A 24,542-nucleotide genomic window follows, 5' to 3' on the forward strand; every position below is an offset into this window, starting at 1 on the left:
CTATAAGGGAGGGTACTCCAGATGTCCTGTGGTGTAATTACAATCCCGGTTGTACTTACGTCCCTCGGGATGTTAACAAGCTCATCAATCATCATCATCATCGACATCCCTTACGACAGGTCGGCTTCGGCCAGAGTGACCTTGGCGATGGAGCTTCCTCTTTCAATAGATTATCGCCGACGCGCATGCAACTACGTACATGGAATGGATTACCCCCGAGGGAATTGGCATTGCGTATGGGGCACCGACTGACGGTGGGTGTTGCTTCGAAAGACCAACGTGTACTCGAGCAACTACTCTTATACGAGCCACACCTCACATTCGATATTACAGTAGATCTGGATCTACAGGTCGGGAATAAACTTCTTACCTGCGTATGCATACTTGAGACCGTACTATGTAAGGTGCCAACTTGATGTCGCATGTAACCATTACCCCACACACTAAACCGGATCGGTTCGTCTAAAGGCGTGGTGGTCCACATCGATTATACCTAATCTAGGCTAGTCCTATGGATACCTACCTACTTAATCGTACAGTACAACTCCTACACAGATCTGGGTTAAGTACCCTTTGGACCTGTTGCTCCTGAAGGAAGTCTTTGCCATCGTTGACATTATAATGAGTTGTGAAAACCAACCCTTGTTCGACGACGTCGATTTTGGTATAGATATCGATATACCCGATTCAGTCCTTAATAACCCTGCCACTCAGCTACCAGGAGAGCTCGTTGGCGAGTATAGAAGACTATCAACAGGCTGCTAGGGCAGGTATGGGGAGCGACAGCAAGGTCGTCGACAGAGGGCCTTCCTTCGTGTCGAAAAGATACTTGAATCTATATAGACGTTGCACCGTAAGGTCAGGTATCCATTTGACTAGCTTGGATCAGGTATAGTCAGTGTGGAGCACCGTGCCTTTGGACGGACCGAAGCAGATAGATCAGGTAGATCAAATCCGTAGTCTGGGGTAAGCTAACTCGCATATAGAATTGATCGGTGGGTAGGTAGGTCGGCATAGAGGTGTGATGTTACCGCAGAGAACAAAGCCAAACTGCTGCGCGGAGCATATATTTCACCGGCTAAGCCGAGGCTGCCGCTATTTCACGTAACCGGACCCGATATGTTGAACCATACTCCGAATATGGGGTCGATTATAAATACGACTCTGATACAAAGGTATGAAACAGGTATATATTCTCCAAATGATCAAAACTCTGCCCCGAAGTTTCCTTGCATCGACTGTACCTAAGGATTCAGCATTTGAGTTAGTGCATGCATTCAAACATGGCTAAACCTTCGATTGTTCTTATCCCTGGTTCCTTTGGGGTTCCGGAATTGTATGACAACAACATTATCGAGGCCATCACAGCTAAAGGTTATGAGATCAAGGGGTTACACTTACCTAGTGTCGGCTTGAAAGACAGACCTAGGGAAACACCGCCAACAATGTACGACGATGCTGCTTTTATTGCCAAAGAGGTAGCCATCCTCGCAGATGAGGGTAAAGATGGTGAGCAAGTCCATAAACTTCTGATATCATCGGTTGCTTTTATGAGTAACTAGTATAATATTAACTGAACATTCTATAGTCATGCTCATCGGACATTCATATGGTGGCATCCCAGTTACCCAGAGCACCAAGGGGCTAACAAAAGCGGAGAGACAAAAACAAGGAAAGACGGGCGGCATCGTAAGACTAGCTTATATGACAGCATTGGTACCTCCCCTGGGAGTGTCATCTGCGAATATCCTTAGCACGCTACCTGACGAAAACCGCGTTGAGTTTGGAACTGATGTTGGTCCCCTCCATTCTCCTGTTCCTACCTATGCAGGTAGTTAATCCATTCATCCTCTAACGTGGGAACAACAGGATAAGGGCTGGCTTTATATCAAGAATATACCAGCAGCGGCTTCGGTAGTACTCTCAGACTACTCCGATAAGGCTGAAAGGGAGGCATTGATTGAAATGTTCCAAGTCCACTCATCAACCTCCTTTACCAATGAATTGACACATGCCGGATACAAAGATGTCCCGGTGTCTTATCTACTGTGCCAGGGGGATCTGTGTATCCTGCCCCAGACCCAGAAAGGTGGGATAGAGATAATTGAAAAGGAGAGTGGGAATAAAGTCGATGTCACGTCTATTAAGGCCGGGCATTGCCCAAATATTACTGCCCTAGAGGAAGTGGTCGACTGGATTGAACGCGCGGCAGAGAAGTGCGAACTTTTCTAGGTGAAGGATATATTATCTCTTTTTTCGCATCGACAACCAATACGAAGCCTGCAAGGATGCTGACGTTTTCCGAAGGTTCATAAATTTTTCTCCTGTATTGATTTAGCGATCTATTCTGTACATTATTTGGTCTCAAGATAGGCTCATAATTCATTGTAGTGTAACATTTGCTTTCTCGTTACTCTCTTAAGTACATATTAGATCATCATCTAGAATGAGCTCATGAGCGAAAAAGGGCGCAAGAATATCAGGGCTGTTGATATTTCTGTGATGCGTCCGCTGATATCATGTTTCTCGGCCATATCACGGATAATACCTACCAGTACCCAGGTAGCTATTCAGGCTTGAACAGGAGGCTTTCCGTAAAGTGTGCTGTGTACTTTCACAATGTCGTTCTAAAACTGTTTTCTGATTAGTACAAGCTAGAAACTACGACTTCGGGGACTTACGTCGCCTTTATACCGACTGGAATCGATGTTTTCATATGGCCTGAGGAAAGAAAAAGGCCGCCTGCTGTAGGACTAACGCAAATATCGAGTTAGATTCAGGTTACTCATTCTCCCGTATTGACCTACTTATAAGTATCAAATGCGATATTGTGTTCACATGAGAGTGGGAATAACTCCTTTTCGCCACCCCTGACAAGCGGGTTGTGATGTCCTTGGTACAAGTCAGTGCTAGTACCCCTTTTCTTCGCATATTTCGATAAACCTCTTCACTCCTGTTGCGGTGAACTTAGATAGGCCGAATTTCTTGAACTTGCCTTTCTGGCAAGTGTCATTCATCGCCTTTGCAGTATCCTCAAGGGTGTTTGGCAATCGGGTACATGTAGAAACATGGTCTCTAAAGCGGAAGTTTTAAGGGCTTCAAGAGATTTAGAAACGTTCGACTCAAGACCGCGGAATCAATGGTAAATTGAGAGGCTGCCATAGCTCAGTTGAGGCGTTCGTCGCTAGTAACCGGACCATCCATGGAATAATCTCGACCGGTATCAAGATGCGTATCCCTTTGGCTGGAATAAGACTACAACTCCACCACAATCAGTAACTGTATTGCCAGCAGCCCCCGAGTCTTCGTAGTCTCACGCCAAGTAAGAAACCACCGAGATTTGTTAGTTTGTTGGTTTGTTGGTTGATATGTGCTTAGGCAATGGGCAGATGACCCTTCCTCGTGAACCTCCTGAGGCGTATGCGGCGTGTAAACCTATTTCTAGGTCTTATTCTATTCAATCATACCTGCATAAGACATTGAAGATATCTTCCAACAGAATGGAATATCCAACATATCTGACCTAGTGACACATATGATGATGCTTGAAACGTTCCCGTTGGCTGCTCTGAGCTCATGTCCGGCGTGAGGTCAGCGACTATGTTGAAAGCGACCAAACGCGACCAAACAGCATGGCTTGGACACTTAGCCACGAATCATCTTTTAATATCCATCAGAATAGTTTTTTTATTCCTTCCTTGAAAGAAATCTCTTACCATTTCACGTGGAAATTTCGGTTTATAGTAAATGTTTAATCATATCTTTTTATAATGGTTAGGTGAAGATAAGATTGTGCACGCCCCCAAGGTTCCTCATCTCGAAGTGAATCCCCGAAGGAAGGTGCATGCGCGGGATATAGATCACATAACCCACATGATAGATGGCCAAGATTTCCGTGGTGGGGCCCAACTGGTTCGGAGCGTAACCGGAGAGTGGAGCGATCAAAGACGGTACCTGGCCTATTAAACGCCCGGAGCCTCCGTTGAAGATAAAAACCGATGTATACCCCGGTCAAGGAAGGAGTGTGATAAGGTGCTGTGCCCTTGTTACACAGCAGGTCCGGGGTCCCTGCCTCAGCTCGGAAGGTGTGTGCCATTGCGTCAACCGTGCGCAGCTGCGTGCGCTCAACAATCAATCGGCCAGGAAAGAGCATGGCATTTGCATGGCTCGTACCGGGATCTTTCAAGATAGAATTACGTTAGACACGCGAAATTATTGGGTGCCAACTTAAGAATTGCTTTTGAGTAGCATTCGATGGCTCTAGTTCTTACAGATCACCTTCCAACCCTTCTCCAACCTGCACCATGACACCCTCACATGACGAAACCTTTTCCAACGGAGGTCCCCGGGTTTGTTTTTCCTCTTCCGGGGGCTGAAAACAGAAAGCCGAGACGGAGTATATAAGTGAAACATGCCGGCATGGCTTCCAAGCGCGAAGCTGAACCGCGAAGTCGAGTCCGACGAACAACACCGAAGACGGCATTACTCAAGTACTACTATTAACCTTGATAAACACTATGCCAGCCACAATATCCCCAACTACCGTCCTGATCAGCGGGGCAAATCGAGGTCTCGGTAAAGAACTTCTTGCGCGTTATCTTGCCAGACCAAACCATGTCGCTGTTGCTGCCAACCGCAACCCGGAACATGCCACGTCCAAAGCTCTCGCGGAACTACCCAAAGGTCAAGGTAGCCGACTCGTCGTTGTGAAGCTCGATGCTTCGATCGAGGCCGATGCTGCCAAAGCCGTAAAGCAGCTCATTGCGCAAGGCGTCGATCACCTAGACGTCGTCATTGCCAACGCCGGTGTCTCCTACGCCTGGCCCAAGGTTGCGGACCTCAAAACCGAGGACCTGCAAGGACACCTTATCCCCGACCTATTTGGTGTCATATGGTTATATCAAGCCGCATTCCCGCTATTGAAGAAATCCATGGACCCCAAATGGATAACGATAGGCAGTGTAGCAGGGAAGCTAGAGGTTAGCAACCCCTTTACTGACTGATTAGGAAATCTGTATTTGCCAACGCGTACTAACTAGTATCCAGTGAGAACCCAACCCCTTCACCTTTACCGTCAGCGCCAGAATTAACAAAATATAGGGATCAGCCCCCGATACCCAACGCTGCGTACGCGACGTCTAAAGCTGCGGTACACTGGGTGACCAAAAGGATTAATCAGGAGGAGGATTGGATCACAGCTTTTGTGGTCCATCCAGGCTGGGTCGAGACTGACATGGGCCAGGCGGTTATGCACGGCCTCGGACTGGCTGGTAAAAACGTCAAGCTACCAATTATAACAGTCGACGAATCATGTGACGGCATAGTACATCTGATCGACGTGGCCACGAGAGAGTCCCACGGCGGAAGGTTCTGGGATTACGACGGCGCGCGGGAGTCTTGGTAAACGTACCTATTTCCTCGTTGATTTATGCTATACCTCTTGTTGTTGTACTCACTATTAGATATTATTTGCCTGCACAAGCAGCATAGTCTACCTAGGTAGGGAGGTGGATTAGAACGTGTAGCTATGTCGCTATGTCGCTATTTAGGGTTAGGATGGCTTCATACCTAGGTATATTTCAAGTCAATTGAATAGATGTCAAGCTACGTTTACTATCCGCCGCCATATAATATGAAGCTTGTGAGGTTTGTTTAGTAAAATGACAACATTATGTCTCTGGACCTCTGGAGAAAAACAAAAGGCTCATATCAACTAATTTGATCCCACAATCGTCCAGTTAGGACCTAATGGTAAGCCTTCCCATCTTCTGTTGAAGCGTTAGACGTCACCCAAGACTTTCGTCTTCCTTAGGTTAAGATATTTCCTACTTCCACGCATCGCAGATCGTTTCGCGCTAGTCGGTGTCATATTTTTTTCGCTAGGATTCCTGCAGTTTATGACGTAAAGACTTCTCCAAAGCTCAAAACGTCAATATCAGAGCCATGAACATATTCTGGCAGTGCAATAGATTCCGCGCGGACGAATTCTTTGGTCATTGATGTTCTTAGGGCCCACCGTCGGTCTTGTGGCAAGTTAAGTAGGTACCAAGTATCGGTAGGAAAAAACGGTGCGGAAGAGAAAGGCTTCAAGAAAAGTTCCCAATCATCGATTCACCGCACAAAACAATCCCCATAGAGAAAATTGATGTTCCAGAGTTTATGGTTCTATCTTGAGATTAAACCTCGTCCTTTTCAGGGGCAAGCATGTGTCGCACTTGAGTACCTAGGTACCTAGCATGCAGACGTACCCTAGCATGGAAGCTGACTAAGTGGATCCCGTACGTAGTCTAGACTATTGCCGTTTTAGGAAATAGGTATGCAAGGGCTCAATTCTTGTTATCGATAGCGCAAGATGTACAGAAATTTTGCGAATTTGCGAAATTCTGAATATGAACATTCACACTTTTAATACCTAGCATATTCCGCCACAGCAGAAATCGAGATCGGGGTCAGCCTCGCAGGATGCGTTCTTTCCTGTCGGCACCTGTATGTCCAGCATGTCAATTCGCAGCGAAGAGTCGAACTATTATCCCGGTTACCTCTCGAACATGGGCAGCGCAAAGATTCTTCTCTGGTCGAGCGAGACCTGGTCCCTCGAGAATGGTGCTGTCTGATCGCGTGGCACGTCCCCCACGAGATGCCCAGGACCGTGATAGCCCAACACCTCGCCGAAGATCGCAAGGGCCGTTTGGCGGCATGAATCAGACATATGCCAACATACGGGAAGGTGAACCGAGAAAATCGTTCCGAAACCAAGAAGATAGAGGCGGCGGGGATAGGAGGGGCGGCCAAAAGGATGAGCGGAGGATCAAAGCCATGAAGATGCGGGGCTCACTGGCGACAATACCATATGGCCATAGGACAAGAACGAAAGCGAGTGTGGCAGAACTACAGTCATTTGACAAATTCGACCTCCTGCCCTCTATCAAAGAAGCCATATCCGAGGATGCGCTGAAAGGCATGGTTGACATAAAACCTACCCCCATCCAACGTCTCGCTATTCCAACCTTGCTCGGTCAGAATATAGGCCGGCGGTCTTCTCGAACAAATAATCTCGACCAGAGGCAAGAATTCCTCCTAGCAGCCGAAACTGGCTCGGGCAAGACTTTGGCCTACCTTTTACCCGTAATTGATGCTCTCAAGAAGGCGGAAGCGGCCGATCCTGCTATTGCCGCTTACCGAGAATACTTCGCAAAACAGATGGAAGCAATGAAGGAACCAGGATATACAGGTCCCCGCGAATTTGATCCTCATCCGACTACAGCAAGACCAAAGGTCGTTATACTGGTGCCAACGGCTGAGCTCGTCGACCAGATAGGCAGCGTCGCTAAGAAATTATCGCATCTAGTCAAGTTCAGGGCGAGTCTTTTCTCCGCCAACTATTCGGCCGTTGTTATAAACGCGAACATGTACAAACCCTCGGGAATCGACCTCGCTGTGGCAACACCTCACTTATTGGCATCAATCGCGGACTCGGATCCTAATGTTCTATCTAGGGTCAGCCATCTGGTGGTAGATGAAGCTGATTCTCTTTTCGATCGTAGTTTTGCCCCTGTAACAACATCTATCTTGGATCGCGCCTTGCCCTCCCTGAAGCAACTCATCCTGTGTTCCGCCACCATACCCAAAAAACTCGAGAGCTACTTGGCTTCTGAATTCCCAGCCATGGTCCGACTCACCACACCAAATCTTCACGCTATTCCTCGCCGTGTTCAACTAGGAGTCATCGACGTGGTGAAGGACCCCTACCGAAATAACAAAGACCTTGCCTGCGCGGACGCCATCTGGTCTATTGGTAAAGATGCAGTGCAGCACGAGAGCGCCGAGCCCGGGGAAGTAGACGTTAAGCGCATCATGGTTTTCGTCAACGAGCGCGAAAAGACGCAGGAGGTGGCCAATTACCTTGTTTCCAAGGGGATCGACGCTGTTGCGCTTCACCGAGACACAGCTGAGCACCGGCAATCGGAGATGCTAGATTCGTTTACAAGCACTACACCGATGAAGGTCACGATGGAAAAGTCGGCTGTCCCTCCGCCCGGCAAGGGGCGACGGGTTTTGCAAAACACCAAAGTTATCGTGGCCACGGACCTAGCTTCGCGAGGAATCGATACCTTGGCAGTTCGTCACGTAATATTGTATGATGTGCCTCATAGTACTATTGATTTCATACACCGGCTAGGCCGAGCGGGTCGTATGGGCAGGAGAGGACGGGGAGTCGTCTTGGTGGGCAAAGATGACCGGAAAGATATCGTGGCCGAGGTTAGGGAAAGCATGTACATGGGCCAGGCGCTGATTTAGAGATGGATAACTATATAAAAAAAGTCAGCAGGGTGCGACTCTGTATAACAGGAACCTGTATATCAACTCTATGAACTCAAGATATTCTTGGACAATGTTCTCTGCGCATCTCCGTGTCATTTGTTGGCCATAAGTCTCCTTCCGTGTAAGAAAAGGGCCCCAAAGCATTTACCTAATAAATGACAACACTATTCCAGATGCATACCCAAAGTTCATGTCGGAAATGTGGCATTTTCTGTTCGCTCGCATGGGAACATTGTTGGCAACCAGCACCAGCTATCATCCTCAGACAAACGGAGCAAAGCTAGCAATTGTTAATATCATCGTGTTGTTCATATATAGTATTCCCTTTACGCATTTCAAGTTCACCACAGCATGCATCGCACCGAAATAACTGGCCTTGGAATTGAAGTCTACCTTTCAGTAGCCCAACAACTGATAGCTCCACTCCGTTCCGACGTACAAAGCTCCCATTGAAATATCCTCGACAACATCTTCGAGCACAAAGTCCTCCGCGTCTTCCTCATGCTGTGGATCATCTTGTGTGGGTAGTCGTGATAAAGAGTCGAGAACCAGATTCCTTTTTCCAGCTACCTAGGTATGTAACGTACGTTCTTTATTTAGGCTGAATGATGTAGAAATAAGGTAATAAGGTTGCATTACCCTAGGTTCTCTCGAGACCGAATACGTTTCATGGATGATGGGAAGCCCTATCAGTTTACAAATCACCAGTACGAGCTACGAAGCAGTTACCGCCGTGTTTTGCTAGATCAGAAGAGGAAGTAAGATTTCTGTCCATGTCATCCTATCCATAGCACTCATTCCGAGTAACTGAAATAGGGGTTAAACTGAAAGCAACACCAAATCAAGCACCATCGTAAGTAGTTCAACGTAATATAAGCACCATCATGTAGCTACACGGCGTAATTCGAGCACCTGTCATGAACAGCATGTTAATTTGATACTACTATCCTAATGTATGGAGTGAAAACAGCTTTTCACTACTAGTAGATTTCAAGCTTAGAGGTCGCGGAAGAGTGCCATCTGGCAGGTGGAAGAGAGAAGAGAGTTACACAAAACAATCTTCACCTCCTATTCAGCGACACTTGTCTTGGACCCTTACACCGCTTTCTATGTAGGCATTCTTACGGCATCTTGTCCGAAGAAGCAGATCATTGTCTTAGATGAGTGCTCGATAAAATTAATTTTGAAGCTATTCCTCACATAACTAGTCTAGTATCGCTACCGCCCATCAAGTCATTAGTTGCAATTGTAACGCCGGGATGTCTCAATAAGAAATGGGCAGTATGATACATTTAGGAAATCCATGTGGAGCAAAATAAGGGTCTCGATTTCTGTAGACCCCTATTCTCCATCGACGATTGAGTCAAAGACCCTGGATCTTCGCAATCGTCAGCTATCATTAAATGTCGTAAGTGATGAGGCGCGAGTAGTGTATCCATTCCGGCGGATGTAAGGTCTTAGTAAAGGAAGGGATGGACACTAAGACAACAAGAACGCGGAATCTGGCCCGCGAGTTCAAATAGGTAACTACAGGGTCATTATTATTTTATAGCTCGACTTAAAGTATTGGTAAATCATTGCTGATGGGCGCATATATTATTTACGGACGATGTTTTATACCCATGTATCAGTTAGGTAGGTACCTATGTAAATAGCATCCCTCATAAAATATTCATCTGGGTTACCAGTATCTCCGATAATTTGAAGAACAATAGGTAACCTCGACTGGGTATAATATATCCCAACATTTCCCTGCCCAATTTCCATGCATCATGTGCAGGATTAGGCTCTTTGACTCAATGTCTATGAACCCTTTTCCGGATTGGCAATGATAAAACTTGCTGAGAAGGTGAAGAAAGTCGCACATAGACGTCATGTTCAGCCACACTATTGCATACCAAAACTACGACGGCGGGATCGCCAGAGGCTCAGACGTTTACGCCACCACCCATGCTGAGAGCTAGAGTATTCCCTTGGGAAGAATCGTTGGACCATTGTAGCAACTTATGTGTCGGAATACGAGGTAGATATCGGCGAATAATAAAGCTTTATGTTCTCTTCGGTTGCATTCAAGCGTTCGCACTATCAAGCTTAACATTGGACTTCGACGGGTCTCTAACAATGGTGGCAGGGTGGTTAGCGCCTCGGTCAGATCGTCAACCTGAATTCCTAACACATCTTAGTAACGGAATCTAAACAATGGCTGAAACCAGGTAGCCAATTAGCGATTACTTGTTGCTAGTAAAGGGTTCTCCGCAAGCCCTCTCAACATTTCCTTTTTTTTTACAATATAGCTAAGTATGTGGCAAGTTAATAGTTTTCATGACCTGTCACAATGCAATATTTGTTGAATAACTCCATGCATCCCCTAATTCCTAGCCTGCAGCAAACCTCACCTTTACTACCCATCTCAATATCTTGCTACCCACCAAGTATAGTTAGGTCGGCTACTAGATAGACAAGGGGGTAGGTTGGGATTAATAAATGGATCTCAACTGCAGCACAGAGCTTTAGGGGCTTTCCGTTGGAGATGTGCAGCGTGCAGCGTCGATGAAAGCTTGATCAGGATTCACCGCAAATTATGGCGGATCCCGGCGTGTGATCCCGCTAATACTTGACCTTTCCAAAAGGACTCTCTTTCTATTATGGACGAAGCCTAAATGAAAATTTCAAAAACTAGTCTCATGTCCGATGCTGAAACTGATCTGCGTTTAAAAAGCCAAGGACATGTTTTTAGTCCTTGGATAGGTACCTACCGAGAATAGAAAATCCAGATTAGTAACAATGCTTACTTGGAGATATGAAACTACGCAGACATATTGCTGAGATGTGATATCCGTAATGGATACACGGGAAGTCGGTGCTGTCGTCTAATCTCCGAGACGACAATGAAGCCCACTTAGTCACGGTTGTGCTCGGCCGTCTTTACCATAGTACACGATTTGTTTCCTTGGTTTCATCGCGTTCCTAGAAACTTGATATGGGTGATGGTTAGGCAAATTAAGGATAAGGATAAGGTTAATACGAATTTCAGATGAGCTAGAGCCTAGAGATGTTCGCGAACTAGATGCCAAGACTGGAGGTTGCATTGGTAAAGGGCCAAGAGAGATGAGGATGGAACCTCGCACGGAGGGTCTGGGATTATGGACCAATCTCAAGATTTTCCAGTGCCGGTTACTAAGACCTGCGCCAATCAAAGATTGCCATAGGATTGCTCGCTAAGGCCAATCCATGATAGTCCCCGGGACCGTGGATCTCTTCAACGACAGGGACTTACTATTTTCGGTAGTCTTGGCGCTTCTTGTGTCAGATCGCCGGTTTCTCCCCCGTTCTAGCGTAACGAAGCTGACCAATGAAAGCTTGAAACAAGTGCTTGTAACCTCTCCCCCATATTCTGGACGTCCCACCCTGCCTCAGATCTTGCTGAAACGTCGCGAAATCCTGCCTACGCCTTTTTGAGCGACGCTGGCACTAAATGCCGCTGAGAACTGCAACCCGTCACCGCGAAGGGAAAACCAATTCAGCAACTGTAGTGCGACGGCACGTGTGTTTTAGACCCTGTTACTTGCGAAAGAGAGGCGCCTCGAGCGCCAAGCCCTTGACAAGGCTTCAAGCTTGGGGCTCATTTCGTCATGGCCCCGGCGAAGCTGTAGTTGAAGACTGGGATGTGGAATATCTAACGGCAAAAGTGTATAAGTAGCCAAGAAACTCGCGATAATTCAGACGATTTTTTCCCTTCTTCTCCATCCCGTTCTCAACACTCAAAGCATCCGCTTCATTTTTTCTTCATTCCATCTCTTTGCTCTACTTCGTGTTCAAACCCTGGTGGCCGGTCTACCGTTTAATTAAATCACTCGTTTTCATCGATCCAGTGGACGTTCATTGAACAATTTCAGCTTTCGCCTTTTCTCAAACCAGTCAAAATGAAGTTCATCAACATCCTCGTTCTCGCTACCGCCGCCTCCGCGCTGGTGATGCCTCGTCACCACGCCGGTCAGAAGGCTAACGGCGGCAACAGTGAGTTCAACGGCCTCGATCCGTTCCCGGTATCTTTCTAACGATGATTTATAGATGTTGCAGCTGCCGGTGCCAACGGCGCCAATGCAAATGGTGCTAATGCCAATGCGGCGAATGTCAACGCTGCCGCCGCCGGTGCCAATGCCGGCAAGGCTGCCAAGGCCGGCAAAGCCGCTAAGGCTGCTAAGGCCGCTGCCGCCGCTGGGTAAGACGCTCTCACCCAATATCTGCTTTTGATCATTGCTAATCGTGAATTTAGCAATGCTAAGCGACACCATGCCGGACAAAAAGCCAACAAGGGCGCTAAGGGTGCGAAGGCTGCCAAGGCCGCCGACGCCGCGGCCGGTGCTAATGCCAAGCGACACCACGCTGGACAGAAGGCCAAGGGAGCGAAGGATGCGAAGGCGAAGGGCAACAAGGCCGCCGCCAAAGCTGCTGCTGCTTCTTCCGCCGCTGCTGCCGCCGCCGCCGCTACCTCCGCTGCTGCTGTCGCAGCTTGTAAGTACACCTTGCTCTACTCCACAATGGTGAAAGAGGCTAACCGGGTTTTGTAGAAATTTAATAGCCTCCCGCATACGCTAGCTACGAGGTGTGGATTCTTGGATTTACTGGGGCCCACAATGATTCTCGGGTTGTCGACCTAGTGTTGGACAAACATCTCGGGATGTTCATAGGAAACTATAGATTAGTGCGCATGAGCAGAGTGTACATACAATAAGGAATGAAGATAATGGGCGAGATCGTCTACTGGATATTTTGACCTGTCCCTTCGAAATACGTGCGTTCTTGCGGTGTACGGCCGTTCTGTTGTGGCTTTTGATAAATCGTATTACTAGTACTTCGTATTAGGAAATCGTACCTATCCAGGTAAGTATCAGATGGGTGGTTATGTATTAGTAAGTATCAACAACATTGGTCAGAAAAGCACGAAGGCTAGGAAATGTGAAAATATTGAAGTTCGAACAGTACCTCGACCGGTACCTAGCTAACCTACCTGATTGAGTAACTAGGTAGGTATGTACATATGGAATCGGATCCGGATTCGGGGTTGATATGTGACACGCGACTCTTGATTACGCACCACGTATGCGTACCTCACCTAGTACTGAGGCCAACAGGTGAGACATCTCCCTTTGCTTAACTTAGTACTCCTGGGGCTGTCACGCCCTATGTGGTCAGCCAGGTACGTGGTGACGCCACAGCGCTTCTTACCGCTCTCTAACACGGTTACGCAAACACTGGAATAGTTGATATGTTGTTTACATGGGCTTGGCGGCACAAGTATGCCGAGCTTACGTACTAGAATATTGCGAAAAGGGGTATGCGATGCACGTGATTTAAACAAGTCATAGCTTTTCTTTGGAGTCATCACGTGATGTGCTATGACCTCCCTAGTAATTAGGTAGGTATGTAGCTATGCCCGAAAGAGAACTTGCCTCGGCCTCCTCCACATCCTCCACATTCGCAGCTTACATAACTAGTAATGTTCCTAATCATGAAGCAACCTATTGACAATTCCATATTCAACCATCTGGCCTAAACATTCATCTTATAGTCACAAGTTTCTTGAACCAAGTCCTCTAATTATCACCTAACTGTGAAACCATCCACGTATGTATATCTCGTATAGTACTAAATAATCAAATACGTACTTACAAATGAGTCGATGCCCGCTGAAGCTGATCCTTCACAATATCGAAGTCGCGAACTTCACGTTTGATTTCGGACTCAACCAATTGGAGGAAGAGTTTTGACATTAAGAAGATATCAATGTCTTTGGAGGTCATTTATGTAACTCGGCACGGAGTAAGTTACCGCATTTCCGCATTACCTATACAAGAAGCGATCTTGTCCGAGTCTAAGACTGTCCTTTTTCACCCCTGCCCCTATTTCCTGGGCAAAACCACTTAGATTCATTCTGTCTATTCAAACAGAAGCTTACTTTTCATCAGTTCCGTTCTCAATGGAGTGTTGACCCGTCCACCGGCAACTATTCGTCCTTCATTCGTTCTCCCACGGGGCTACCTACGGATCCTGCTCTCACATCTCACGGTGTGGACCAAGCAAATCAATTAGCCGCACATCTACTCGAAGTCAACCCGCCGATAGAGCAGGTCTATTCTAGTCCTTATTATCGATGCCTGCAGACTATCCAGCCATTCGCACGCAAGCTGAAGCTTCTCCAGACCCAATCGTTTGGTAATGTCTCGGGAGATATTCCCAGGATTCGCGTAGATCTCGGACTTAGTGAATGGTATGGCTTAGCGCACTTTGATCATCCTTCGTCCGCACCCCTGAATGAGTTGCAAAGTTTATTTCCTGAGCTTGATCCAAGCTACGTCTCTAGCCCGGCCCCTTCACGCCGCGGGGAATCTCTCCCGCAGCTACACGATCGGGTTGCGAAGGTGATCGAATTTATCATCAGGCGTAGTGACCAAGAGGGCCACAAAGCTGTGATATTGTGTACTCATGCAGCGGTCGTCATCGCTCTCGGGCGAGTGCTCACTGGACAGATGGGAGAAGATTTTGGTGCATTTACTTGTGGACTAAGCAAATTTAAACGACGTGGTTTTAAATCTGGTCAAGCGTCTCCAAATTCTGAGAGTGAGACGAGAATTAAAGCCACAGTCCCGACGGCGCGGGAGGAACGGCAAATCGGAGTGGAAGTAGGATCTAGAAAAGCCCAGTCAGAGACAAATCCTGCAAGCAACGTCGATCCCTATCCACACGACTCGTCACAATCTAATCAAGAATCTCTGGGAAGAGACGGGGCCGGACTTTACGGAGGCTGGACCTGCGAGCTGGATTCTGACTGCAGTTTTCTTCGCGGTGGCGAGGAGAGGGGATGGTGAGTGTCTCTTGTTTGAGTTTTCCTCTTTTAGGTGATCCTTTGGCAATTAGCTGAACAATAATAGGAAATTCTCTGGCGACGAATCATTTATCGAAACAGATGACAATGGCCTATGGTTGCCGACGCCTTCTGGCTCTGATACGGCCGTTGACAGCCACGACAGCCACATTGACCCAGTAGTCCGGGCTCCAAAGCTCTAGTCTTAAGGCTACCTCAAACAAGTCGCTGGCTTGGATAGGAAAGCCCGCAATTTGCGCACGGATTGAAGGGTTTGGCCAACCATTGTCTAGACTACCAATGTCTTAATCGGATGTAAAGTCTGCGACACCTTCCTACTTTTCCACATCATCGGCGACCTGCTCGACAATACTTTAATGCAAAGAGTAAATCTCCTGTTACGAGAACTCTCCAGCCGTTTTTGTCATACTAAAACTTCATCCAACGGCTTCTCTGCGTTTCAGTGTAACCGTAGCACGATAACGGCTGTCATTGTCACAGTAATGTCGGCGTTCTGAGACCGGTGTCATCACTTCGTGAAATAGATGGCTTATCACCTGACATGTTTCAACCCAAGGAGCCTCAAAGACTATTGAAACATCCTCTAGTATATCAGAGTGCCGGGAGCCGGATATAATCGTATTCACGGCAGCGACAAGGGATGCTGGCCATGACAAAAGGACAACCTTCCACTAAAGCTGGAGATTGAGACAGTCTTAAAGACGTGGACCTGCTCATTGAAAGTTCAGCATCCCGTCATTTATGATATGTCATAATAACTGCATATCTCACCGTAAGCCAATTTTATCATAGAGTCGGCATAACCCATTACTTCCCCGATGCGGACTGGTCTGCGGGCACTTGCCAGATCTCGGCTTTCACCCCCGACAAGCGCTCATCAAAGGCTCAAAAACACTGTGCACTGGAGCTTGATTTTTGACGGGCCGTGAGCCTTCGCCCTTGGCAAGACGTACATTTTTCGATCTAGCGGAAGGGTTCAATGGCTGCTCAAGGCTCGGTAGCTACAGAATTCTGAAGATCAGTCTGGAGAAACCCTGCGATTTAGCTTCGATGTGTCTTAGTCGACATCGACTGGCGTCCCTCCTTTCATCCAATAAGCTCACTCAACTGCCAAAAGAATGGAAGCTGCAGTGTCATATCCTAATACCTACTTCCAGCCCCATACACCTATGTAAGTATATTCACATCCCTAACAGACCATTGGTTAGGTAGATAGATGCCGCAGACACGGCAGGGAAAAACGAATGATAAAAAAACAAGACTCAACGGCATGGATATTCGAACCGAAACATTCATTGGCTGTCTACCTAAACTTGGAGGCGAGAATTAAATAACACCATTGAAACTCAGAAGTTGCATACTGTCACAGCATTACAAGCCGGATCAGCTCAGGGTGTCATTGCGCTCCCGTGTATTGGTTTTACTCCTAGATTAGTGAGCAGCAAGTTAGGAAGTTGAAAAACGGGGGGTGGTTCAAGAGTTGTAAAAATAATATCGAGGTAGAGATATCGGTATCGAGTGTTCCACTCGGCTTGGTAGGCTAAGTCACAAGCTCTTCGAATGATGCGCGGACGCTTCCAACCAACATGAAAATGTGATTTAGGTGTCATTGGGGTCCCGTTACAGATGAATCCAGGGCATGGGCGCAGGGAATACAATCTGCAGAGCCGTTCTAGCAACTTCGTCTACAACTCTGCGCTGGCTTCTTATCCTTAGTACTTAGCGCCGCCCCATGTTCTGCACGAGTATTCTAATCTGGCAAGAGTCCACCCCTCATGCGTAATTTGGACCGCCTGGTTATAAGTGCAGGGCTAGGTAACTAAGAAATCTTTATCTGCAAGGAATGAAGACATAGCCGAGTTAGGAAAAGATTGTCTTAGAGCCGACTATCCACTTGTGCTCTGCCGGCCCGAGAGTCGAGGAGTCGAGACCACAATAAACCCCCACGACGTCGACAGTCCAATGAGGACCCTTAAGTCCCATCACCGCGCTTATAATGGTGATTAAAAAAGCAGTCTTACCGCGCGCGCCTTGTGGGTTTGAGGTAGCGTCAACGTCTTATATGAGAATCCTTTTTTTTATTTTTATTTTTTATTATTATTATTATTACCTATTCGCAATAAGCTAAGCTCTTACAAAGATGGTACGTCCATACGACGTTCTGCAGAGTGGTTGGAGGGATGGCTGATTTCTTTCGTGCGCTGCCTAACACAAGATCCTCTTCGCAGGCTGACAGCACACCTTGCACAATTATGCCTCCCTCTCCTCCCTTCGCAACTATTCAGCGCATAACCGGCCCGCCTATTTTCATCACCTCCTCGGTTTACTGCCCCTGGACTTTCTCGCGGCCACCATTGGTTTGCTGGTCCCGACAGTTTGGGAAGCTTCCGGGGTCGCCAGCGAATGGCGCGGCAAGACACATAAGGTGCCGGCCACAGCGCAAAATCCGGACTAGTCAGACTGAACAGGCTAAGATAGAGAAGGATAGCCCCGAAGTGTTAAGTTATTCACTACCTCGGGGTACGTTCATTATTTCTGAAGTTCTAACGTACCTAGACGATCTCTACCTTACTACTAGTGTCGAAGGCGCATTTGGCTCTGCACCTCGGTTTATCAGTTCGGTGGGCTCTGATTCCCGGCTTGGTTGTTCTATGCACGATCGGACACCATCGATTTAGTTACGTAGTGTCTTGAAACAAATGTGTCAGGGTACCAGGTTTGTGTCGAGGGTAGCCTTAGCAAGACTCGAGCCCCCCTTGCGCCGTGGTCTATCCACGACTTTGGGTTGGATTGGCTCTTCTACTTAGATACACCGCCACTGGATCAAGCGTTGTCATTCTACATGTCATTCGTTCGCCATTCCTTCCATACCACCTCGGCTACCCATCTCTGTCAAGTTTGGATTCCCCAGTGCAGAACGATCTAATTCTCCGCAGCCGTTCATGTCTCTCATATAGCCACTAATCTCCTGACTAGAGAGGCTAAGATAAAAAAATCCTCTAATGATATATTATATCCATCGAGACAAATAGGCGTACCTATCAATTCGAGCCGTGTTATAAATCAGGAGCTAAGAGACAATCAGCAATAGTTTCCTCTAGCGACACCCTGGGCGTTTGTTTGTCTTCAGGTTGCATCCGAAGAGGCGGATCTACCTATTCTTCAGTAGATGTGGCCCTATGTGCCGGGAAGTTGTTGGTCTCATATTAAACACAAGGATGGTGCTTGGCTCACTCCGGCCTCCACTTGCTCGCGCTTCTACATCGATTCAGGAGTCATATATAGTCTGTCTCCCTTCAAGCTCCGCTCCACGACTAGCGTTCTTCATCATCCAGGCCATTTAGTCAGTTGTTTGCCCTTGCTTTCTGTGAGGCTATCCTCAGTCTGCGTTCTACGGACGATACAACAACAACGTAGTAGATATGGAGTCGAATACTATTCAAAGGAAGGCGACCCTGCATTCCTCATTCCCGCTCCGTACATTGCAACCACAGTCGTCTCAGCTGAATTTCGGTCGGCTTCCGAGCCCTTTTTGGCACAAAGGAGCGGACGGCACAACACGACGTACTCCTATCACTCCTATCCCGGAACCGCCTTATTCCCCCACAAGTGATAGCTCCCGCGCCTCATTCTCCCAAGCTTCAAACACAGATTCTTGGGACATAACCTCAACCGCACCCTCGCTCTTCCAAGATTCAAGCGCGGACTCCTGGGAGATAATCTCAAACGCACCCTCGTCTCCACAGACACCTTGTTCAAAATATGAACTCGATGAGACTCCTATCAAACTTGAATCAATACCGCCTCACCGAGGAACTCTCAAGCATAGGCGTGACGGTTTGGATGAAGCTTCCAAGGACATCAAACTCCCCGTACCCGAATTACCAAGTCTCAATCATGTCCTTGCCCGATATGAACATAGAAATTATCATCCCTCTTCGCGCCCAAGGGCCAGGTCTTTGAACGGATCTTGTGCCAGTCCGGTACCTAAGAATGAACATACGCTCTCAAACAGACTAGCACATTCCCTATCTGAAGATCCTATCGTTCAGTGCCTCAATCTATGGAGAAAGGAATCTGGCGATACGAAGAGTCTCCTATCGCAACCACGAATCCGAGAAGGGTCTTCAATTTTACACATCGATTTAGATTTTCGCGAACCGGCACCAGTTCTCCGCCGTGAGAAACGGCAATACACGCCACTGCTCGGCGACCGCTGTCGACGGTCCCCGCCCGGAGAAGAAAAGGAGGAACCTAAGGATGATGCAAAGACCCCTCATAATAACGTCAAGTACTCGATAGAGGAAACGGACTACATCCGCTTCAACAGGTACGAGAAGAAGCTCTCATGGGAAGAGGGAAAGCGTCTCTTCCGAGAAAAATTCCCGATGAACCGCGAGAAACAGGGCATCCAGGGTGTCCATTACCGGGACAACATGCACGTCCCCCACCTTGTAGACGGGGGGAGAACGCTAGTATTCTTAGAAAATGGACACATCGAGGGCGTCCAGGCACAGGTTCGACAGCAAGGCGAGGCTAAGCAGCAATACGGCCTTACTCACCTGTATCCCGAACGAGCCTTGCTTTACGACTGGGTGCCGCTTGAGTTCAAGCAAATCGCCGCGCGTCTCGGTAAGTCTCAGATATATTTGCTTTTCCCGGACTAGGGCGAAGGCTTGCTGACGGCCACAACCAGTGAAGGAACGCGTCGCCCAAAGAGAGGCCAAGAAACGAGAGCTCATAGCAACAGGCAAATGGAAGGAGAAAGACGATACTGGCACTTGCGCTTGCTGCCCGAAGCCGGATCGCAAGAGGGACGAAGACAAACAATTCACTCCTAAGCGGTTACCGGGACATCGCCTTTCGCGGCCGAAACACATGCGTGGCCATGGAAGGCTATACGATGCGAGGTATCTCTCGCGAAGTGGAATGGACACAGCATTTTACCCTCGCGAATACGAGGCCAAGCGACGAAAATTCGGATCTGAAAATATCTAAGAGGGCACGACTAACACATTCGGTTCTCTCTACTTGAGTGCCTAGGTGCCTACTTGGGTATAATTGGACGCTACTGCCTTCGTCCCGTCCTTTTCGTTTCATCCTACCTAGATCGTACATACAAATACGCGCAATTCACCTCGATTCATATTGATTTTGATGTATACTTGTTCACCTCTCAAGTAAATACTCGAAATTGGTGCGACGTCAGCTCAGACTCGCCGACTACAAGTTCACCACCTATGAGGACCCATCCATTCATCTACGTACCTATCAATTTTCTTTCTTTTACATATTACGCAACGGGTGATAGCTAGGTTCCGAGCAGGAAAAGCAGGGATATAAGGGGGGGCGGTGGTACAATAATGGCTCGGAGGCGAATAGGGGAGCCTAGGGTTGAAGCATAGGTAAGAGGTCAGGGGAAAGGAAAAGGGGGAAAGGGGAGGCATTGCTGATTTGAAACTTGGCACTTTGGGATTAAACTGAACCAAACTGATTGTGTGCCTGGCATGGGATATGGATTAATGAGCGATGGAAAGGGGTCATGGACATGGGTCAATTGTACTACTACTACTACTATACCTCCTTTCGGGGGTTTGAAGCGTGTCTGATATTCTTCTCTTTTTCTTTTCGCTCTTACCAACGTCTCTCCGAGGTCTATCTCTTTACTATCGGGTATTCTCACATTTACAATTCGGAGCATTTACCTATTCAGTTGGTCAGTCGGTCAGCAAGCATTTGTTTGTAGCGGACACGCAAACATACTTTAACACGGGCAGCATCAAGGCAAGGAGGTTTTTTGTCAGCAAAATGGTTTTACAGGTACATTGAGTCGAATCTCTGATATATTATTAGTCGTTTCAAATACTGTACTGGCCTGCTTCATGTATCTATCACCTCTATTATCGTCGTGTACAGAGTAATGAACTACGAGGTATTATTCACTTGCCCCCGGGGTTTGAACAGCCCCTTAAAATCCATGCTATATTGGCGCATTGTCAATGTCATACATATCATACGGTGAAGACGAGCCTCGGGACGAATCTAAAATGTCGAGTGATGCAGAATGTATGTGATTTCATCAGAGACTGGCCGGAATCACCAGCTGTGCTACCCTCTTTACACGAAGCGTTCGGACCTAAGTTTGCCTGACGGTGCTACCGCGCCAATTAGAGCCATTGCTATTTCACATTTCCTCGGCGGTTGAATGCTGCTCGTGCTATTGTAGCGCAGTGCGTACTCGGACCACTCGGAAGCCATATGTAGAGCATGTGAATCGGGGGATACAGAAAACTAGGGCGAAGTGTTTGCTTGAACCCTGTTTCTACAAGTCTCGGCATAGTCAGATAGACAAACCACCTTCTTCTCCCTCGCGGGGTTCATATGCCCGTGCTGCCCCATCGTCGGCGTTTAATTCTTCGCCGATACTCGGTTCCAGGCTGTCGGGTTTTGTTGCAGACCAACACACGTTCCACTAAAACTACCTATTCGTAGATGCTAGCGCAAATTTCACGATGTCTGCGTCCCACAGGATTGCCGCGCGGCATTATTGCGCGCTGCCGTTATGCTCGTAGCGACACCCTTACAGATTTCTTGCCGCGAACTCACGATTGGGCCGTCCGATATATGTGGTGAATTTTCCTCCTTCCTCCTTATCGCTGAAGGCTGCATCATCGCCATCCTCGTCCGCCAGATCGTACTCCTCGAGGTCTGAAGCATTGCCGGTTCGGAAAGAATAGGGATTCTTATCAAACTCATCATCTGAGGCAACTTCCTCGTCAGGGTAGTCCGCAGTATAATAATTTTCGGCTGTAGGTGTGTTAGATATATTAAAATTCGCGATATTGCGGCATTTGTGCAAAAGTAGTACACACCGTTCTCGTCTTCTTCATCCTCGGCCCATTCCTCTTCACTATCACCATCATCCCCGTAGAAATACTCCAGTTCGGGTTCTGCTTCGAGTACCAAAACACCAATCTTATGTGCTGGCACGTGATCTCCTATCTTGCTAGCAGGAACACGCTCGTAGGTCTCGATGATGTAGTCGCCGTCATCGCTCTCGCTGGCATCAGCGTCGGCGTCTGCCATCTGTTTATCGGCTGGGACCGAATCCTGTGCTTCTTCGGGATGTCGTTCAGCATATCGCTTGATCGGCTTCGGCTTGAACTTGAGTTGGGCCTTGGCAGAAGATCGGCGCTTGTCCTCCTCGGCCTTTTGAAGATTAAGTCCAATTTGCTCCATAGCAAATGCGTTCATCTCGGCTGTCATCGTATCCATATTGACATTCCATCGTTCCGTTAATGACTTGGGAAGATCAGCCTTGTACTTATCGCGAGCTTTCTTCTCGTCGTCCCTCCCGTCCTCTTTCACGTCCTCCTTCACGTCCTCCTTCTTCTTAAGGTATTTTGAAATTCCAGGCTTCTTTTGCTTTCGCGGCTCAGGTCTGTCCATATCCACCTCCATGTCCGCCGTTGCCGTAGGTGCAATCACATTGTTGACTTCATTGGAAAGTGCTTGGAACTTTTCGATAGATCTAGGAGAGATGCGTTTGGTCTTACGTTCTACGAATAATGCTGGCGTAGAGCGCCTTTTAGAGACACCTCCATCTGATCGACCAGATAGAGAAGATGATGCTCTAATCATGTCCCTTTTTGACATATGAAATCTACGTGGTTCGGACGCGAGATCAGTAGAGCCAGTTGATCTTATAGAGGCAGCATCGGCCGCCGGTTCAGCACCGATGCCGTTATCACTAGAACCATCATTGGTGGTGGTTCCTGGCGGAGTGGGAACTTGGAAGGTTAGGGTCTCGGAAGGACTCGAGGAGGTTGATGGCTTATTGCGTGGTGATTGCGCTGAGTTGTGAATAAGAGGGTTGGGAGGAATGTCGAGGAAGGTGGCTCGTTCTTCTTTTCGTTGATACACAAATGCTTCACTTCGATGTCTCTTGTTCTCTTGGACACCTAGAAAAGAGACTGGTCAATTATGTATTCTTTTCATGACATACATTAATTCTGCGACGACTATGATTTATGCAACAACTTACGAATGAAGGAGACGGGTGCTTCCTCTGTAGCCTTTCGCTTCACGCGAATTAATTGGGGCGGCACAGACATGACGACTCGGGCAATTCAAACAGATCTTCGATCCTAGTCACTATCAATGTTGGGAGTTGTGCGATACTTGGTCGACGAGATCGTGAATGTGAAGTGTTCTAGAAAGAATTAATGTGGGGAAGTTGGATGTTGAATGCGACCGAATGCGACTGTCCTTTGTTTGTGTCACCTGTGTGTCACTTGTGTCACCAACTATGTCGGCTTCAGAAGTGAAGAGGCCCATAAAAATTTCCCACCGCCCGGCAGAATTGCGGGGAGCTAGTAGTAGCTGAGGTCCCCAGTATTTTTCGACGCCTTCTAACTTATCGATAAATCTCGCGTAGCAGTTACCTAAGTACATACCTAGGTCTGCAGGGTCAATGTGTGAACAACATTGAACGGCCGCAGCCCGCCGGTTCTTACTTGCTCAGGTGTTTACATCCAAAGGTTACTTCCATTACAACCTAAGAAACTCACGATTCGCACTTGCCACCTAGCTGAGGACCTTTTGTTCCGTCGAGTTCCGTTCAGCCGTAATCAATTGTTTCTTTTCTGTTTTCTTTCCTTTTCTTTCACCATCCCAACTCACCCAGACAGCCAGACTCAACGTAGTCGACACATTGACCGAGTCAACAAAGGTCCCTTTTCTCCACCTCTCTCCACTTCTCCATCTTTACATCGTAAATCATACGCTACTATCCTGCCATCTCACCGTCCGGCCATCCACGATGAGCCTAGCGTTGCACGATTCGCAGCCCATCATTTTTATGGAAACCTTATGTCAACCGGACTTACATCATACAACCTTTCCTGATAACCCAAGAATCTCCATAATCTCCTGGGTCGTACATGTTTCCAGATAACATCCAAATTCGTCTCTTACGTACAAGTACACATATGTGCATGCATCATGGACCTATGTACCTATGTACGTACACGTACAAACGGCGTACCGCAGCACGAGAAACATCGCCGTGATCCAATGGTAGGCGTGAGTACGCCGACGGGAGTGATAGGTCACCCAGTCACCCTGGATTTCTATATCTTCTGCATCTTGCACATCAGGTGTGGCTCAGTAGAGCAGACGCTGATAGCCCAGACTCCCAGAGAGCCCAGAGAGCCTTGGCTCTACAAAGGATGGTTTGTCCGGCAGATGGAGCGATCCAGACGAGCGTAAGGCATGCGTCAGGACGACGCAGCTGGCTAAAGCTGGCCTTAATCAGGACCACCACCACCATATC

At 47.7% G+C, this 24,542-nt stretch overlaps 8 protein-coding genes across 8 annotated transcripts; 7 read left to right on the forward strand and 1 right to left on the reverse strand.

Annotated features, from left to right (window-relative positions):
- Positions 1–10: 10 nt before the first annotated feature.
- On the forward strand, positions 11–326 carry F4807DRAFT_410287 (uncharacterized protein). Its single transcript, XM_047996614.1, has one exon. It carries the CDS (start codon positions 22–24, stop codon positions 250–252), a length of 231 nt encoding a protein of 76 aa, XP_047857776.1. The 5' UTR covers positions 11–21; the 3' UTR covers positions 253–326.
- Positions 327–1,283: 957 nt separating this feature from the next.
- On the forward strand, positions 1,284–2,232 carry F4807DRAFT_456597 (alpha/beta-hydrolase; the record flags this gene model as incomplete). Its single annotated transcript, XM_048000899.1, has 3 exons — positions 1,284–1,509; positions 1,589–1,794; positions 1,870–2,232. 3 exons carry the CDS (start codon positions 1,284–1,286, stop codon positions 2,230–2,232), a joined length of 795 nt encoding a protein of 264 aa, XP_047857777.1.
- Positions 2,233–4,517: 2,285 nt separating this feature from the next.
- F4807DRAFT_456598 (NAD(P)-binding protein) lies at positions 4,518–5,404 on the forward strand (the record flags this gene model as incomplete). The annotated part of the gene is made up of 2 exons (XM_048000900.1): positions 4,518–4,979; positions 5,051–5,404. 2 exons carry the CDS (start codon positions 4,518–4,520, stop codon positions 5,402–5,404), a joined length of 816 nt encoding a protein of 271 aa, XP_047857778.1.
- A 994-nt stretch (positions 5,405–6,398) lies between these two features.
- Positions 6,399–8,464, forward strand: F4807DRAFT_410321 (ATP-dependent RNA helicase mrh-4). Its single transcript, XM_047996615.1, has one exon. It carries the CDS (start codon positions 6,463–6,465, stop codon positions 8,296–8,298), a length of 1,836 nt encoding a protein of 611 aa, XP_047857779.1. The 5' UTR covers positions 6,399–6,462; the 3' UTR covers positions 8,299–8,464.
- A 3,518-nt stretch (positions 8,465–11,982) lies between these two features.
- Positions 11,983–13,129, forward strand: F4807DRAFT_256637 (uncharacterized protein). The gene is made up of 3 exons (XM_047994440.1): positions 11,983–12,339; positions 12,394–12,544; positions 12,599–13,129. The coding sequence occupies exons 1-3, from the start codon at positions 12,246–12,248 to the stop codon at positions 12,891–12,893; spliced, it is 540 nt and encodes a 179-aa protein (XP_047857780.1). The 5' UTR covers positions 11,983–12,245; the 3' UTR covers positions 12,894–13,129.
- Positions 13,130–13,688: 559 nt separating this feature from the next.
- On the forward strand, positions 13,689–15,824 carry F4807DRAFT_256683 (phosphoglycerate mutase-like protein). Its single transcript, XM_047994441.1, has 4 exons — positions 13,689–13,950; positions 14,019–14,145; positions 14,292–15,187; positions 15,255–15,824. The coding sequence occupies exons 2-4, from the start codon at positions 14,110–14,112 to the stop codon at positions 15,388–15,390; spliced, it is 1,068 nt and encodes a 355-aa protein (XP_047857781.1). The 5' UTR covers positions 13,689–13,950; positions 14,019–14,109; the 3' UTR covers positions 15,391–15,824.
- Positions 15,825–18,208: 2,384 nt separating this feature from the next.
- On the forward strand, positions 18,209–20,414 carry F4807DRAFT_256725 (uncharacterized protein). The gene is made up of 2 exons (XM_047994442.1): positions 18,209–19,840; positions 19,905–20,414. Exons 1-2 carry the CDS (start codon positions 18,631–18,633, stop codon positions 20,204–20,206), a joined length of 1,512 nt encoding a protein of 503 aa, XP_047857782.1. The 5' UTR covers positions 18,209–18,630; the 3' UTR covers positions 20,207–20,414.
- Positions 20,415–21,667: 1,253 nt separating this feature from the next.
- F4807DRAFT_256731 (uncharacterized protein) lies at positions 21,668–23,496 on the reverse strand. Its single transcript, XM_047994443.1, has 3 exons — positions 23,253–23,496; positions 22,081–23,169; positions 21,668–22,015 (listed from the first exon to the last, which is right to left on the reverse strand). Exons 1-3 carry the CDS (start codon positions 23,320–23,322, stop codon positions 21,789–21,791), a joined length of 1,386 nt encoding a protein of 461 aa, XP_047857783.1. The 5' UTR covers positions 23,323–23,496; the 3' UTR covers positions 21,668–21,788.
- Between the last annotated feature and the right edge of the window lie 1,046 nt (positions 23,497–24,542).

The sequence above is a fragment of the Annulohypoxylon truncatum genome, assembly GCF_022578515.1.
Source record: "Annulohypoxylon truncatum strain CBS 140777 unplaced genomic scaffold F4807scaffold_4, whole genome shotgun sequence".
NCBI classification, from domain to species: Eukaryota; Fungi; Ascomycota; class Sordariomycetes; order Xylariales; family Hypoxylaceae; genus Annulohypoxylon; species Annulohypoxylon truncatum.